General features: G+C 39.1%; 1 protein-coding gene across 4 annotated transcripts in view; it reads right to left on the reverse strand.

Annotated features, from left to right (window-relative positions):
• Window positions 1-13,751: 13,751 nt before the first annotated feature.
• The window catches only part of ppp1r12a (protein phosphatase 1, regulatory subunit 12A), a 106,412-nt gene continuing 103,720 nt past the window's right edge, over window positions 13,752-16,443 (reverse strand). For all 4 annotated transcript variants that reach the window (XM_037537681.1, XM_037537688.1, XM_037537676.1 and 1 more), the window contains one exon: window positions 13,752-15,688. In XM_037537681.1, the coding sequence (XP_037393578.1) occupies window positions 15,602-15,688 (87 nt within the window). In that variant the 3' untranslated portion in view covers window positions 13,752-15,601. The remainder of the gene's footprint in view (window positions 15,689-16,443) is intronic.

A 16,443-nucleotide genomic window follows, 5' to 3' on the forward strand; every position in this document is an offset into this window, starting at 1 on the left:
CTAATGTACTTTAGTCCATCTTTATAGATAACAGTATGTTATACAGTGTCAGAAACAACATGAGCAAATCTTTTTAAGATTATTTAACAACTCAGCTCAAATTGAGGCAAGTGCAAATGACTCAGGCATGCAGTTAGAACCATGCTAACTGTTTATAAGAGCTTTCTATTTCTTATTAGCTACATTGGCCTTGTAGCTCCAGCACAAACTAAAGAAACTTCAGACACCAAAAAAGTCTTGGCAGATCAGCTACATTTGGGAAAAGGGTAAAACTATGAATTAGATTTTTGGCTACACTATGACTGAAACAGTAAAGCAGTGGCATTTTGAGGCATTTAGCCTTCTCCTTTCCACAATGCCGTCAAAGATAAACGAGAGAATAGCAAAGGTGCAGTGCAAAGACCGTGCTCTATAAATAGCTTCTGATTTAAAGACTGAGGTCATGATACAGCATGTTTAGCATTTTTCTGCCCGATTTCGGGAAGCTCAAAGAAAAAGCCAAAGAGTTCTCCAGTGCCTCGGCTTTCACTCCAATGCAAACCCTACTCCCCTTTCAACTACGGCCCACTTAGCATTCCAACAATGCGCTTTCTAAAGGAGCAGATAAGTGGAGAGTCACTCCCTCGTTGGGAATTAAATTCACTGCTCTGCCTTATCACCCTGGAGACAGGAGCCGCTGGCAAAAGCTGCCCGACAGGTTCACACACTGATTTCCCTTTTTCTCAGACCACTTTTACTCCTTAAAGAGACAGCAAAAGTAATTTTACCACTTAAAACAAATGTAGTCGATCCCACACTTGCCTCAAACCACACCTTGCTGGAGAGATAGCATATGTTGATTAAGGCCTGCTGAAAAAAATCATAGAAACCATTAAAAGTTTCTATGGATTCCTGGTGGTGTCCAATAGTCACTGATGTTATTTTGTGCTTTCCAGTTTGGTTGATGTCTCATAAAAACTCATTTGTTCAATGAAGGGCTATAAAAGTATTTTGGCTTCTGTCCTGTACCTTCCAGGTATGTGAGTGGTGCAAGCATGTGCGTCACACTAAGTATCTGGACTTTGGTGCAGGTGAAGAAAAGCTTCAGTGTCTTAACCAGTACAAGATGGACATGTTCTACCGAGAAGCCCGGGCTGCTCTCACCACCACCAGTGCTGACTCCAGTCTCAGCCACCTAGACAAGGAGAGCCAACCAGCCACTGGAGAGGGTCAAACTCACGCCAGAGTCCTGGGACAACTCTTCCCTGGAGGGAGAAAGAAAAGCTCCATCACCTAAAGAAGCACCTACACCGGCGTCTTCAGCAGCATCTGTGTTAAGATCCTCATTGTCTTCCTTGATGAAAGGACCTGTCCCAGCCCAGCATCAGAAAGAGCAGGAGATATTGGGTTCTTCACAGTTCCATAATGGACAGCCTGCTCCTTGCCTTGCTGTAGACAAACCACGGGGGCTTCAGAACCCTCCCTCTTTCTTTCGGCTGTCCCTCCGTGCCCAATGTCTCCACAACCCTATTCATACCGTACATCATATGTCCACATAAGCAAGTATCTTAGTTTCTAGTGTTTTATAATTTAGCCATTCAGTTAGCACCATGCTAAATGGTATGCTAACAGGCTTCCTCTACCCAGTAGCCACATTATCTTGTCGCTCCAGTGTAAAACTAAAGAAGCAAACTTCAGAAACAACTTTGCTGATGGGCTACATTTGGGTTAAGGTGGTGGTGGGAGGTGTTGATTTTTGCTGAACTATTCAATGAACTGGTAAGTCAAAAATTAGCCAGTTAGATACAGTTGAAGTAAAATAGGGCACATGGGCAACTCTGTGCATCTGTCATGCTGGCTACAATTATTAACTACAGTGAACACTGAACTTGTTTGGCTAGTATTTTAAACTCTCAGGAGAAAAATCATCATTAAAGTGTAATCTGATTGCATTCAGCCACAAAAGCAATAAAGAGGGCAGGTCCTAATGTTGGATGGTCAGTTCTGGATAAAAAAAACCCACTTTAACTCAACCCAAAGAAATAAGATGGAGCTCCATCACTTCAGACAACACAGTTTCACTGCTCCACAGAAAACTCACCAGAAAAATCACCACTAAACTGTAATCTGGACCGAGATCAGGCCTAAATCTTCTTATAATGTTAGTTTTGACTTTATGTAAATTGTCTGTTATCTTGTTTTTGGTTTGTGATATCAAGAAACAGGGACTACAGCTGGCCGAGCTGTAACCCCAGAAAATTGATCATAGAAATAACTAAAGATAACAATAAAATAAATATGCCTCTGGAAAATCAATGTACAGTGTCAGCACACTGTTTTAATGGTGCAGAACAGTTGGCACAAATCCAGCATGAACAAATGTACAAAACAAATACCTTACACATGAAAAAACCTTATACATGGAACATACATGGAAATATATATGTCTAAATACCTGGAACATGGCCATAAAGTGGGAGAAGTCCTGTTTGACCAGGTTTCGTTTAGTTTAGACCTCCATTCCAGGCCAGTAATCCAAACCAACTCCAGCTGCAACACATCTGTGCAAGAGACTTGTGTATGTATGCTTTGCCATGGACAGAAATGTGTGATAGTCATTCTAAGAATAGCAAATAAAGATGAACAAAACCTGCAATATTCCCTGCTGAACTTCTAAACATCAGTGTTCATTAATGAACTAACACAGAATGTCTCAGCTTAGCACTGTTAGATACAGTCTGGCAAGTTGTCAGGACTGCACTGAGTTATCCTTGTTATCGTTATCTATTCACAGGACATTAGATTTAGCCCCACATAACTGGGAATTCCACAACATTTTTCAAAATGTCCACATAATTCATTACCTAGGATGTATACAAAGTCAGAGTTGTGTGATGTGAAATGCCCTCCTGTGTCAGGACCGGTCACAGTGCTGGTGATCGGAACCAGATGTGCTGCCTGATACTTGAGACACTGTTTGATGATAGAGAAGACACGTGGGTTCACGGGTTTATTTTGGATGGTACATAATATTTAATTATAATAATATTATCAGTAAAATGCGCTATCTTCATGTGGTAGATGTTATGACCCTCGGCTCCATCACCACTGTAAAGAGAAAACCGTTTTACATCAAAACAGTATGATTCGTTTAGTCTAAAGCTGAATCAATCATTTTTGAAAATCTGTGGAATCTTTGATTTTCCTTTAAATCAAAGGTTTAAGTGTAAAAACCCAACCTCCTTAGTCCAAATGGAGCTTATCAGGCATGCTTGTCATCTAACGTTTGCTTCTTTAGTTCCAGCACTGGAGCGATAAGGCTAATGTAGCTAACAAGTAATGAAAGCTTATTGTCACATTATGTAGCATGGTGCTAACTGGTAGTTCAACTCCTCTGAAACAGTGTTGAGTTGTAGGTAATCTCTAAAAGACTTGAACATCTCCTTCTTAAGAGTGTCTTCCCACCTTAAGAGAAAAGAGGAGACTTACATTTGTGACAGATGCTCTTATCTAGAGTGACTTACAATTTGATTATTTTTACACAGGTAGGTGAAGGTGGTGTTGGGAGTCTTGCCCAAGGACCCTTATTGGTATAGTGTACGGTGTTTGCCAAGGTGGGGACTGAACCCCAGTCCACAGCGTAGAAGGCAGAGGTGTTACCCACTACGCTAACCAACCACCACCGGGAGACGAACATCACCATTTCACTGTAAGAAAATCTGGTGATGACCGAGAAACGCAAAGCAGAGTTCTTCTATACTGACAGATTGAAAGAGTTCTGTGATATAGTACAGAGCTTTATAAGATAATGATGAGATCTCACACTTTTCATATGGAAATATTATTATGAGGTGATACAGACACTGAGCATCTAATCCATATGTGGGCAATATTTTGACCAAAGTGTGAAAATCTTACTTCTCAGGAGCCAAATTTCAGAAACAGGAGAAAATCTCTGGTTTTAAACAGGACGTAACTGTGTCTATGAGAAGTAGATGAGATTAAGAAGTCTGATTTAGAATACTTCCTCTGGGAAAGTATGTTAGCATAGCTAAAAAAAATATTTAAAAAAGAATATTTTGTCTGTACTGCTGTCCATGTTGTAATACAGTCTGTTACACAGTGTCAGAAACCACATGACCAAATCTATTTCAGATTACTTAACAACTAGACACAGTTTGAGGCAAGGATGTGGTTGTAGCCCCATGCTAACATGATAGTAAGCTTCTATTGCTTGTTAGCTACAATATAGCTCCAACGTAAAAGTGAAGAAACTTCAGACACGTCATCAGATCTGTGAATACATTTGGGCAGATGGGGTAAACTTAATTTTTTTTCACCTATTCCTCCAAATCCACAAAAAAATTATTTTGTGCAGCTTTACTGCTTTAAGGAACTTAAGGGGGCAGTCATGGGCTGGAGGTTAGGGAACCAGCCTCGTGACCGGAAGGTCGCTGGTTTGATCCCCAGAGCCGACAGCACATGACTGAGGTGTCCTTGAGCAAGACACCTGACCCCCAACTGCTCCCCGGGTGCTGTGGATTGGGCTGCTCACTGCCCCCTAGTGTGTGTGTGTGTGTGTGTGTGTGTGTGTGTGTGTGTGTGTTCACTAGAGTGTATGTGGTGTTTCATTTCATGTAAATGCGGAGGTGAAATTTCCCCAGTGTGGGACTAATAAGGCAAGTCCACCCGGGAGGAGTCCCAGGACATACTGGTGTGACTATATTGCCCAGCTAGCCTGGGAGTGCCTCAGAATCCCCCCGGGGAGCTAGTGGAAGTGGCTGGGGAAAGGGAGGTCTGGGCCTCATTGCTAAGGATGCTGCCCCCGAACCCCGGAGAAGCGAAAGATAGTGGAAGGATAGATGGATGGGACTAATAAGGGTCACTTAATCTTAAACTTAACATGCACCACTTATCATTAGCTTTATTATTAACGTGGCTTTTAAGGAAAGGAGGTGTAAGCAAGACTGTTGCTTTGTGCATCCAGTTCTCTGTGTGTGTGAGCTGAGCAAAATTACTGCAACCTATTTGTTTAGTTTTATGGATAGCAGGTGGTGGGATTACCACTTTGTTCTGCTAAATGTGTAACGTTTAAATAGACCACTATTTGGCTAAATGGACATTTTAAAGTCTCTCTCAAACAGTCAAGCACAAACAAAAGCTGATTATCCAAATCATGGCCCATGCCTGGCCCAACAGTTCACCATCGCCATGCCAGCTGAACGATGCCATCTGCTAAGATGGGTGGGAGGTCTTTCATGAATTGCATTTTCTTCTGCCCCCATTGTTCTAACTAAGTGGGTCCACTCTGTTTTTCAATAACAGGCACAGCCGCAACTCTCATCTTTTAAAAATAAAGGTGCCAAAAACGGTTCTGGGCATATAAAAGAACTTTTAGGCCCCTAAAAACTTTCAATTGATCTTTTTAGGGAACTGATTTTGTAAAAGACCCATTACACAGTTTAAAGATCCTCCACAGAATGATAAACAGGGGTCTCCTGCGGTCCAGATGTGGAGACAGCTTCATACAGCCATCTCATATTGCAATTTATCCTTAAATACAGCTGTTGAATATTTTTGTTTTGTTTTTCTGTGGCTAAATATTTAAATCAGGCATGTAGATTTGCTTCATCCTCCAGACACTGTAGCTGGTTAAACAATATAAACTATGTCAAATCAGCTCAGGCTGATGATTATGTTGTTCAAAGCAAAAATAAAGTGCTGCACGCAAGAGGAATCATTCAAACGAAAACCTGACGCTGCATGAATGCTGCACACCCAGTGGGTATGGCTGTAAATTAGCTGTAATTAACTTCACTATTATTGTAATTCAGATAGATAATTACTTAAATCAGTCTTTGTGGATTCATACGTAACAGTGGTAGATACAGTATAAATTAATGGAGTTACAAAATAAATTCACTAAGAATTCTGTCACGATTGGCCCCTCCCAGTCCTGTCCATGTGCTTTTTGTTTACTTTTTCATCCATGTGCGTTTGTTTTGGTTTACCAGTCTGGCCCATTGTTTGGTTACTCCGCCCCTGATTGCCTCCACCTGTCTCCACCTGTCCCTCGTTTACCCTCATGTATTTAAGGCCTGTGCTTTCCCCCTGTCTGGTTACTGGTCTTTGTCTGAATTGTTGATTTATTGTATTCTTGTGGTGTTTGATTCAGTGTTCATTTCGTCATGTCTGTCCCTCCTGCTTTCCGTGTTGGATGTTTGAACCCGGACTGTCTAGACCATGACCCTGGATTTGCCCTTAATAAATGTCTGAATATCTGAATTAGAATATCTAATTAGACATGTAACTGTCATACCTGTCTTTAAATCATTGTTACGATGGAACATTACTGAAATGACTTGGTAGAGGAGCAGAACAAGCTAAAAACTAAAGTTAGCAAAGCTATCTTGCTGTCTAGATACCTTACCTTAGATGAGACTCTTCTGCTGAAAGGGTAAAACAAAGAATCAGTTTTTTTACATTTGTTCAATGACTGAAGTGAGTTACACCAATGCTAGCTTGGCTTTATTTAGGCTATACATAAGTGGTTAGTCAAGACTGGTTCACCCCAGAGTCCTAATGGCTGTCAACTTGTATTTGGGGTAATGCAAGCTGGGTAGTGAAGAAAAAAAAAAAAATAAAATCATGAATTCTGTCAAACCAATAAGGCTGATGGATACCATACTGCTCTAACACAGCAGATAAAGAGAAATAACATTAAATGGCTGCAGTGACTCTAAGTACAGAAGGTACCGGAGCAACTGTGCCATCACTGCCAGACAGCTTTATTCCACAAGCAATCAGGTTTTTGACCTCACAATAACTGAACTGAAAGCCCCCTCTCACACACACATTCTACACTCACTCTACTCTTTTGCACTATCTGGAACTTGCTGCTAATACAGTGCTTACACTTTGTTTACTCAAGTACCCTGTATATCTTACCTCAGGAACTGCTGTGCTCACGTATTCACAGATCACAGCCTGCTAAATAATCTTTGCACCTTATTTCACAAGCCAACCTTATACTCAGAAATGAGCACTGTGTTGGTGCTACACTGTCCTGTCTGTTTACGGTGTCTAATGTTTTTAGTTGTTTCTAGTCTAATTTTTGTACTTGTACTTTGTACTTGCACTGTGTACTTGTACATAGATGGAATGATGGTAAAAGCCTCTTGACTTAAGTGACAGTAAAAACATAGTTTTTATAAGTTTCTGTAAAACAGGCTACAAAATCGGTTGTGCTTGTGCAAATGACGTCACTGTTACACATCACACACACATTGGTTCTGACACCAAAGTCATGAGTTTTGTATTTGAATTGTATTTAATCTTCATAGTTATGTGATTCAGGAAAAGATTTTGCTATTTTATTGTATTTGTAGGTACCATCACAAAATGAATCATATTTTTCATCCATTATCAAAACTTTTCTACCCCATAGCTAACTACTGTTTTCTAGCCAGAGGACCAGTCACACTTGTGCTTCAATTTCCACTTGCGTCGCAGGGACGAACACATTGTGTGAAAAGTTTCACACAAAAATTTTTGTGAAAAAGTTCAACTTTATTTCTTTCCATTTGACTATAAGAAACACATAAGAGATGTGCATAACACACAATTTATAGACTGTGTTATTGTTACTTTTGTGGTTTTACTGTGTGTTTTAGACAAGTTAGCCAACTTGCTAACTGCAATGTTAACTCCTTGGCTAGTCACAGCTGCAGTTACCCCACTGATCCTCAACACAACAGTGATGCAATACAGTGAAGGTCTATGCTGTGGTGAGTATATATCTAAGATAAATATGTTCATATTTCTGTACTGTTCATGTATAGCGACTAAAATGGAGGATTTATTTTTCCACTGGCAACATTTCAGACCAGTCAGTCACACTCAGATCGCAAGGTGACAGTAAATGCAAATACGACTGAGGTTTAATGCTAAAGCTTTAACTGCAAGGCTATCTACAGTACATGAAGGTGCATGTTAGTTTTTCAACGCAAATCTGAGTATCTAGTTCCATAATTTGTTTTATTGAAAGTATTAACTGGCTATTTGCTAATTTCTAAAATTATGTAGATGAAAAGGCTATTATTTTTTGAAGATTCTGCAGATATGACCAGCACATTTCATGGGCATCAAAAAGCTTATCTAGACATGCCTATGGAAAACTGTTCTGATCCAGCCTGCTGCTCTGTTCAGCTGAATGGTCAGTTATGCCGTTAAATCTGACCACTCTAATGAGACAGATGTCCTTTAATAAGTGTGCTATACTGTGCCAGTTCTGTTAAACCACAAAGAAAAGTGTGTCAACGATCACAAAGAGTGCAGCTAAACAGTTTAAACTGCCTTTGTTTCTTGGCCTGTATTACACTGAAAATCACTTGTGCTATGAAATGGCACCTTGTTATTGACTCTTAAGTGGTGCCAGGTCAGTATCTATGCTGAATTAACTGAATGCCTGACAAAAACAATAACTTCAAAAATCTGATCCACACTCAGACAAAGACATTCAATATGACAGCCTGAGTTTTTTCTCAGCCAAATGATTCCCAAAACACTGGCCACTCTTAAATTCAAATTATCCACCTATAACACTGAATATGAACCCAATAGATATAGTGAATACAATCTAAAAATAAATGTGTTGACCCCTTAAACTCAGTGGAATGTGGTACACATTAGCTTTATAGCAATACTAATTACTAATTCTATAATGCATAGAAGTTACTGAATAATTAATAGTAGAAATTGATTCATTCATAGAAAATACTAAATAATTCATAGTAGACACCGAACAATTCATAGTACTTGCTAAATAATTTGTATTAGTTGATAAATAATTTATAGTAGATACTGAAGTAGATACTGAACGAGTCACAGTAGTTACTGCATAATTCATAGCAGATACCAAAAAATTCATAGTCGATACAGAACAATTAATAGTAGATACTGAACAATTCATAGATATTGTTTGATTTACAGCAGTTACTGAATAATTCATACTAGTTGCTAAGTAATTTATAGTAGATACTTTATGATTTATAGTAGATATTGAATGATTCTCAGTGTTTACTGAACAATTCATAGCAGATACTGAAAAATTTCAATCTATTATTATTTGAAGTTTGATGAAATTTACATTTTAAGGCAGACATGTTATTATTTTTAAATAACTTTGTACTCAAGGTGGGAATATTAAGTAATCTTGCAAACAGAATAATCTTTTTTTCTGAAATGCCTGCTTGTACATTACTTTTATTTGAACAGCTATGTGCTAACTTGCTAACTTACAGCCCCAGAACACCTGAAATACAAACATTCCTGCTTCCTTCAGCTTACACACCCCCCTAAACACACACACACACACACACACACACACACTCCTGTACTATAGTTCAGGCCTAGTGTCTAAATTAAAGGGCTTGGAGATAAGAACATGTTTCAGAGACAAATCTCCAATATCCTGGAGTTCTGCTGCTGCTCCTTTATTACAGGAAGAGGAAGAGAAGAATGTTGATTTGAGTAAAGCACTTCCTGCCCAGCCACATTCAGAACAAATCTCAGAAGAGACAGCGGCATTTTTCTAAACCTGAAATCAGCCCCTCATCGTTCAGCTGCAGAGAGAAAACCATGTCAAGTACAAGGCCAAAAGTTTGGACACAATAACTATGTAATAAACATAGTTTCTTTACTGAGACAGAAATGTGATTATTAACAACACTGGACGAAAGGATTTAACTATGTACAGCCAATTATCTTAGTCCCATCTTCTGCGTACACTCACAGATTCTTTGATTCCAGGCATTCTGGAATCGAGAGTCGACTGTGAAGCTTTGGTCACGGTACCACACGGGGTCACTCATGTCTGCCTCCACTTGCAAACATGGAGCAAGATATTCTGCTGTCATTGTTTGGACTGTCTGTACAAAAATATATCCTTCCACATCTCGTGCGTCAATAGTCCAGAATTTTACTTTAGACAAAGTAGAAAACAAGGCACAATGTACATTTTTTAATGCAAGGAAATTCACTAGGAATCAAACAGCACCAAAACATCGACTCATCCGAATAGTTGATAGAGTAGAATCAGGTAACATTTAGTGCCCCGTTAGCCAGCTAAGTGAATTTAGTCACTAGATAACTTTTCAGATCAAATATAATTAATACTGTACTCTTTATTTTTGCCAAATGTCCCTTTCGAAGTTGTTTCTGACAACGAGATTATTCTGTGAAACTGGTTCTTGAAATTGATTATGGTTTCTTCTTGTGTGGTAGAGTTTGAACTTGCATTTGTTTTGAAGCAGCAACAGGCTGTGTTTACAATGGTCTTCAGAAGTGTTCCTGAGCTCATGCAGTGAGTTCCACTACAGAGTTGTGTTTGTTTTAAATGAAGTGCCACCTTAGGGCCTGAAGATCACAGCCAGACAATAATGATTTTCGACCTTGTCCTTTGCCTACAGACATTTCTCTGGGTTCTCTGAAACTTTTAATGATATTATACACTATCGATGATGAAATCCCCAAGTTCTTTGCTTTTTTACATTGAGAAATGTTATTCTCGAATTGTTGCTCTATTTGCCTGTGCAGTTTTTCACAGAGTAGTAAACCCTCCTCATCTTCACTCTCTGGGATGCTCTTTTTATACCCACTCATTTTACTGTTGCCAATGAACCATCATGTGTTTTTTGTTAGCCTTACACATCTATACTAGTCTTCTGTTGCTCTTTTGCCAAACGTTTTTGAAACATGTTGCTGGCATCAAATTCAAAATGAGCGGGTATATATTTTCAGAAACATTAACACTTCAGTTTCAACATTTAATATGTTGTTTTTGTACTACTTCCAATTGAATATAGGGTTCTCATTTTTTGCTCATCACTGCATTTGGTTTTCGTTGAGATATTGCAGTGTCCCAAGTTTTTTTTGTTGTTGTAGTTTGTTGTCATAGTTTAGGTAACTGACAAAAATGACAAACTACCAACTTTACATAAAGTTGTTCAGGACGATCCTCTGTTGACTGAATTTCAATTGTGAAGTCAGTCATTTAAATTGATGTCGTTCTTCCTGACCCCTCCAGCTGTTGTGGCTGTGTGCAGTGGAGTTTCAAGTGAATGTCTGGATGCTTTACATTGCGCAGTTCAGGTGAAATTTAGTTTCATGCAAACTTCACTGTGTAAAGTCAGCCTGAGAGTAGAGCCCTGCAACACTAACGGGATATTCTGAAACAAACTGCTCGGAGAAAACTAGATGGCAACAAAAGTTGTTATTCTTATTATGCCGTGTAGTGTACAGTGAGGGAGATTATACTCCTAAAGGTGGTTTTTCTCTACAAAAATTGTCCATGTGTCTCTTTTATGGAGCATGTCACACAGTTTAAATGTTCATATTCTTCAGTACTTTAGTGGCAGAGTGCACAGATCAGTTCGGAGGGGCTTTATTGCCTAGATTCCTCCAAAGCGGCCCAAATAAAAGTAATTAAATCAATTTGCTTCCAATAATATATTGAGACATTTTTTACCCTTTAAACTGGGACAATGTCCAGCTGTTCTTTTCCATATTATCTTTGGTCAAGCCCATGATTGGGCCAGCAAAGCAGTGGAGGAATGCTCTTATTTATGCATTTATTTATTTATATAAGTAGGGGCAGACTTGAGCAAGAGGAAAAACAAGTCTTATTGCATGAATGCCTAAAATTGCTGCTGCAACACCACCACTTATCCACAAAGCATGATTCGAGCGTGCTGGGCTTAAAGCAACAGTTTGGAGAAAAATCTAATTGACTCAGTTTTCCTCTTACGCCAAATTCAGATGATCATGTTTGACGTCTGACGTGTGCGTCTTTAAACTCACACTGAAGCTGTGAGGCCAATGTAATGGAAGCTTATTAGCATGCTAACCACACACTTGTTTCAAACCAAAGTATGTCACATAGCTATACAGAGTATTGAAGCCTGAATTTTGTCTGTACTTTTGCCCATGTTTATAGACAAGTTTGCCGTACAGTGTTGTAAACACAGGCAAGTCTATTTAAGATAACTTGAAGCAACTTGCGACAAATGATTAACGATTTAAGCAGTTAGCACCATGCCACTATGCTTCCAGTACTTGTTCTCTACATTAACCTTGTAGCTATACATCTTTGCTGATCACTTACATTTGCTGTAAGAGGGAAAATGGCAAAATTTTATTTATTTATTTATTTTGCTATGACATTTAATGCTAGAGACAAGCCTTGTTTATCAACATGGAGGCGTTCCTCACTAGAGGAAATGAAGCTAGAGCGTTCTACGTAAACCCACTGACTCCAGTTCTGATGAGAAATCACCCCTCTGGTGAAAACAGTGCATGTCCAATGGCTTTAGTGCTCATGTGCAAGGAACACCAGAGGAAACTTCAGACCCACAGAAGGAAGGCAAAACAAAACGACATGCTGAGTGAATGTTTTTACATCAGGGAACATTCAACTGACATCAGAACAGTAGAAACAGCTGTTTGAAAAAGTCCAGAAGCTATTCTTTAAAGGCGGACACAAAGCTTATTCTAATATACACACACACCCCCATACACCCACCCACCCAAGAAAGCTTTGAAATACATAAAACGTATTACAATAAGTATATTTTGTGCTAAGATGAGCTTATTTATTAATCAGGGACAGTAAACACTTGAATATGCTAGTGTCAGCCAACTGGCAAATTTTCAGCTATAGCCCCTGAGCTCTAGCGCTATAAGCCTATTAATTTGTTATTTACTTTGACCACTACCTTTCCTTTATTTGATCATATTTTTTGCATTTTTAACCTTGTTTTTATGCGCTATGCTATTTTACATTTCTTCTGAAGAAATCCAAGCTGTATCCTATATGTATGAAAGTTGACATACAAAGAAAAGCTTTACTATTAAAACTGTTTAAATGTCAGACCACATGTAAACTCACAACTTCGTTCCTCACGCTCAGAACTCCAGAACATACATGTTCTATAGAGATTAATGAATAAAACATTCAGATTTAGTCAGTATTATCATATTGTGAGACTGTAAGTCTAGGGTTCAAGGATTAAAGCAAAGTTTACTTGTATAAAAAACCAACATTATAACCAGTTGAGTGGAATCTGATGTGCACGCCCTAGTGGCAGCGAGTGGAGGTGGCCACTACTGCACATTCTGTTTATGTTCCGGTCAGTCATATTGACCATAATGAGCCAGTATTTATGACTCATTTTACACAGCTACTGTAAACACCATCAAATCCGGAAGGGAACATTAAAAAGGCAGAGAGAACAGTTAGACTTCAGTTACACTCCAAAAGTGAGATTAAAGCACATTCTTTTTTCATTTCATTTTTCCTGCATTCATTTTTTCCCTTGAGGTCCACTTTGTGTGTTTTATGTACCAAAACAGTCAGAATTTTTACATGCCTATATTCAACTTTATCCCTCAGAATTAAACAGGCTGTTTTGTTACTGAGGCTTTAGGACTGATATGTAAATGAGCTGTGTTCCTATTGGCTGGTCTTTAGCCTCAGTTCAGGCTAAAACACTTCCGTGTGAATGAATGGGGATAAACTTGTGTGTGTGTGTGTTTGTGGGTGTGTATGTGTATGTTTATATGTGGAACTTAAACAGCGTTTACATACTACATTGTTTCTTGTGATATTTTCGTGATATGGTCAAGAAGACAACTAATTTAAAAAATAAAAAAAAAAAAAAAAAAAAAAAAAAAAAATCACCATCACCATCATAAACAACACTCATGCCCGTAACGGATTTTTACAATGTACAACTTTATTTTTAATGAACTCTCAGTGGTTGGTAGTCACAGCACAGCTTGCATGTAGGAAGCCACACGTCTATTTTACAACAAGAGGATGGGAAATTTTTAAAAAGGAGGAAAAATAAACATTAAAACAAAACCAAAAGAAAAAAATGAAAACCTAAACCATAAGAGGAGACAGCTGACAGTCCAACAGCGACTTTATCCTTCTTCTCTCAACTACAGTATTTTTAAAAGGCCACTGAAATGCATAAAATTCATTTACTCATTCTTCTCCGAAGCACGGACCTCCTCTGACATGGCGACCAAAGAAAAAAAAAAAGAAAAAAAAAAAAGAATGGACAGCGAGACTCCTGGCATGGCATCATCGACAGTGCATGTAGACAATGTAAAAATAAAATTAAAAATTTTTTAAAAAGGGGCTGGGTTAGCGATACCTAGGCATATCCTTAGTGACGACACCTTGGCTAATACTAACAGCGGAGGGGGGGATAGAAAGAAAGAAAAAAAAAAAACAGCACTCTTTCAAATATACGTAATACAACGCGTGTGAAAAGTAGTGAATTATATTATTCTTATGTCACAATTACCGTGAATATTTCTTTAAAACTTGAAAGAATGCGCTGAACACCTTGTAAGCCGTTCCCTTATTTTCATAGGGAGGCGCTACTGTTTATTCGATGTTTTCAGACTATAAAAGAAGAAAATAGTTAAAACACACCTTTTTTCAGTTTCATTTCGTTCTCTGGAGTTGGTAATATTTCAACAGTAACAGACAGAAAGCATGCCATGTGCTTGTCTCAAACAATACATACAGGTATATACAGCTTCACTCAGTACCTGCTAAAAACAACGTGAGGAATATAAACCATTGACTACACTACAAACTTAAAGAGGAGAAACTTGGTGGTAGAGGGAAGGAAGAGAGAGAGAAGGAAGGGGGAGGAAAAGAGGAGGGTGAGCGATGGAAAAAGAGAAGTGAATATTTTCTATGTGAGATGGACTGATCTTTTAAAGCATTTTATTATTAATGAAGAAAAAGACGCGTATTGCACATTCAGTGAAAGCTTAAGATTCCACCTGATCCAAAAAAGGGGGCGTGGTGTGGGGGGGGGGAGGGGCGTGTGAGTGATAGTGGGAGCAGGGGAAAGGTCAGAGTGTGTGCACGTGCCAACACTGATGAATGCTGGGAAGTCCACTGCTGAGAAACAGTGCCACCAAATCAGAAAAAGGGGCGGGACTTACAGCACGGAAAGAGATGATTGGAGGATACAGAGAGAGCCAGAGCGAGAAAGACGGGAGAAAAAGAAAGGATGAGCTGCATAACATTTTTATGCAAAAAAGACAAAAATGAGAAAAGTCTAGCATGTGGCACAAATAAAAATAAAATCAGGTGTAACTGCTCTTCTGTGAAAGCCAAGAGAAAACCGAGCAAAAAAAAAAGAAGAAAAAAAGTGTTTGTGACTTTTTTGTTATTTTCATTTTATGTACAGCCAAGGCTTTACTGGTTAAATAGTTCTGGAGGATTTTTTTTTTTAAACCAGGCCAACGATGTATCTGCGCCATCAGTGTCTCTCGTTTTCTCTCAGCGATGTAAATGTAAACTCTGGCGCTGTGAACGTGCACAGAAGAGCGGGTGGGATGAAGTTATGCAGATGGAGGACAGGAGCGAGTGATGGTGGGGAAAGAAAGACAGGGATAAAGAGAAAGAGAAAAAGGAAATGGGGTACAGTGACCAGGAAGAAAGAGCCATCTCGTCGCTGATGTCTGCTGTAATTAATAATCTAAGGGGGGGGGGTGTAATACCAGACGCTGCCACTGGGGGAAGAGAGGTGCTGTTCTATTTGGAAAGCTTGCTAATGACTCGAATCAAAGCACCGTTCTCATCCTTCAGTCTCTGGTTGTCAGCTTTCAAGTCTGGTAGCGTCTGCAAGACAAAAAGGAAGAAAGAAAGAGAATTTAGACAGATCTGAGTGAAAAATCCAATTGAGTGAAGACAAAATCAGCTCTAGCACCTGATGGTGTTTGCTAGGGGTGTAAATAAATCTGATCTCAAAATGACTCGAATCAATTGCAACTCTAGGAAACTATTCAGGTGATCACAAAATTTCACCACAATTCAGTTTTTCTGGCAAGGCTTTACACTAGATGTTGGAACACTGCTGTGATGACTTGATTGCCTTCAGCTACAAGAGCATTAGTGAGGTCAGGTACTGATGTTTTATGATCAGTTCTGGATCACAATCTCCACTCCAGCCCATACAAAGACACTGGATGGAGCTCCTTCACTCCAGAGAACGTAGCTCCACTCCTCCACAGCCCAGTGCTGCCGGCCTGCTTGCTGATGCTTAGCATGGGGAATGGTCACCAGGCTCATGTGCAGATGCTCCAGAGTGTTCCATAATAATGATTATACAAGCTGAGAGCTCACAGCTGAATGCCTGAGTCAGCAGCAGGCGCACCTTAAAGTAATTGAGTTCATTCATTAGAAGGGTTGTATGGATACTTTTGGACATACATTGTATTTATACCATGAAATACAGACAAAAACTACATATCAAGCTTTTGCTCATTAGGTTTGAAATAGCCAAATTATTACTACTACTACTGTAAAATCTCTAAGCCTTCTAAAGACAGCTCCATGTCGAACATCATGTGTAAATAAAGGGAAATATTCAATTA

Source organism: Pygocentrus nattereri, chromosome 1 (assembly GCF_015220715.1).
Source record: "Pygocentrus nattereri isolate fPygNat1 chromosome 1, fPygNat1.pri, whole genome shotgun sequence".
Lineage (NCBI taxonomy): Eukaryota > Metazoa > Chordata > Actinopteri > Characiformes > Serrasalmidae > Pygocentrus > Pygocentrus nattereri.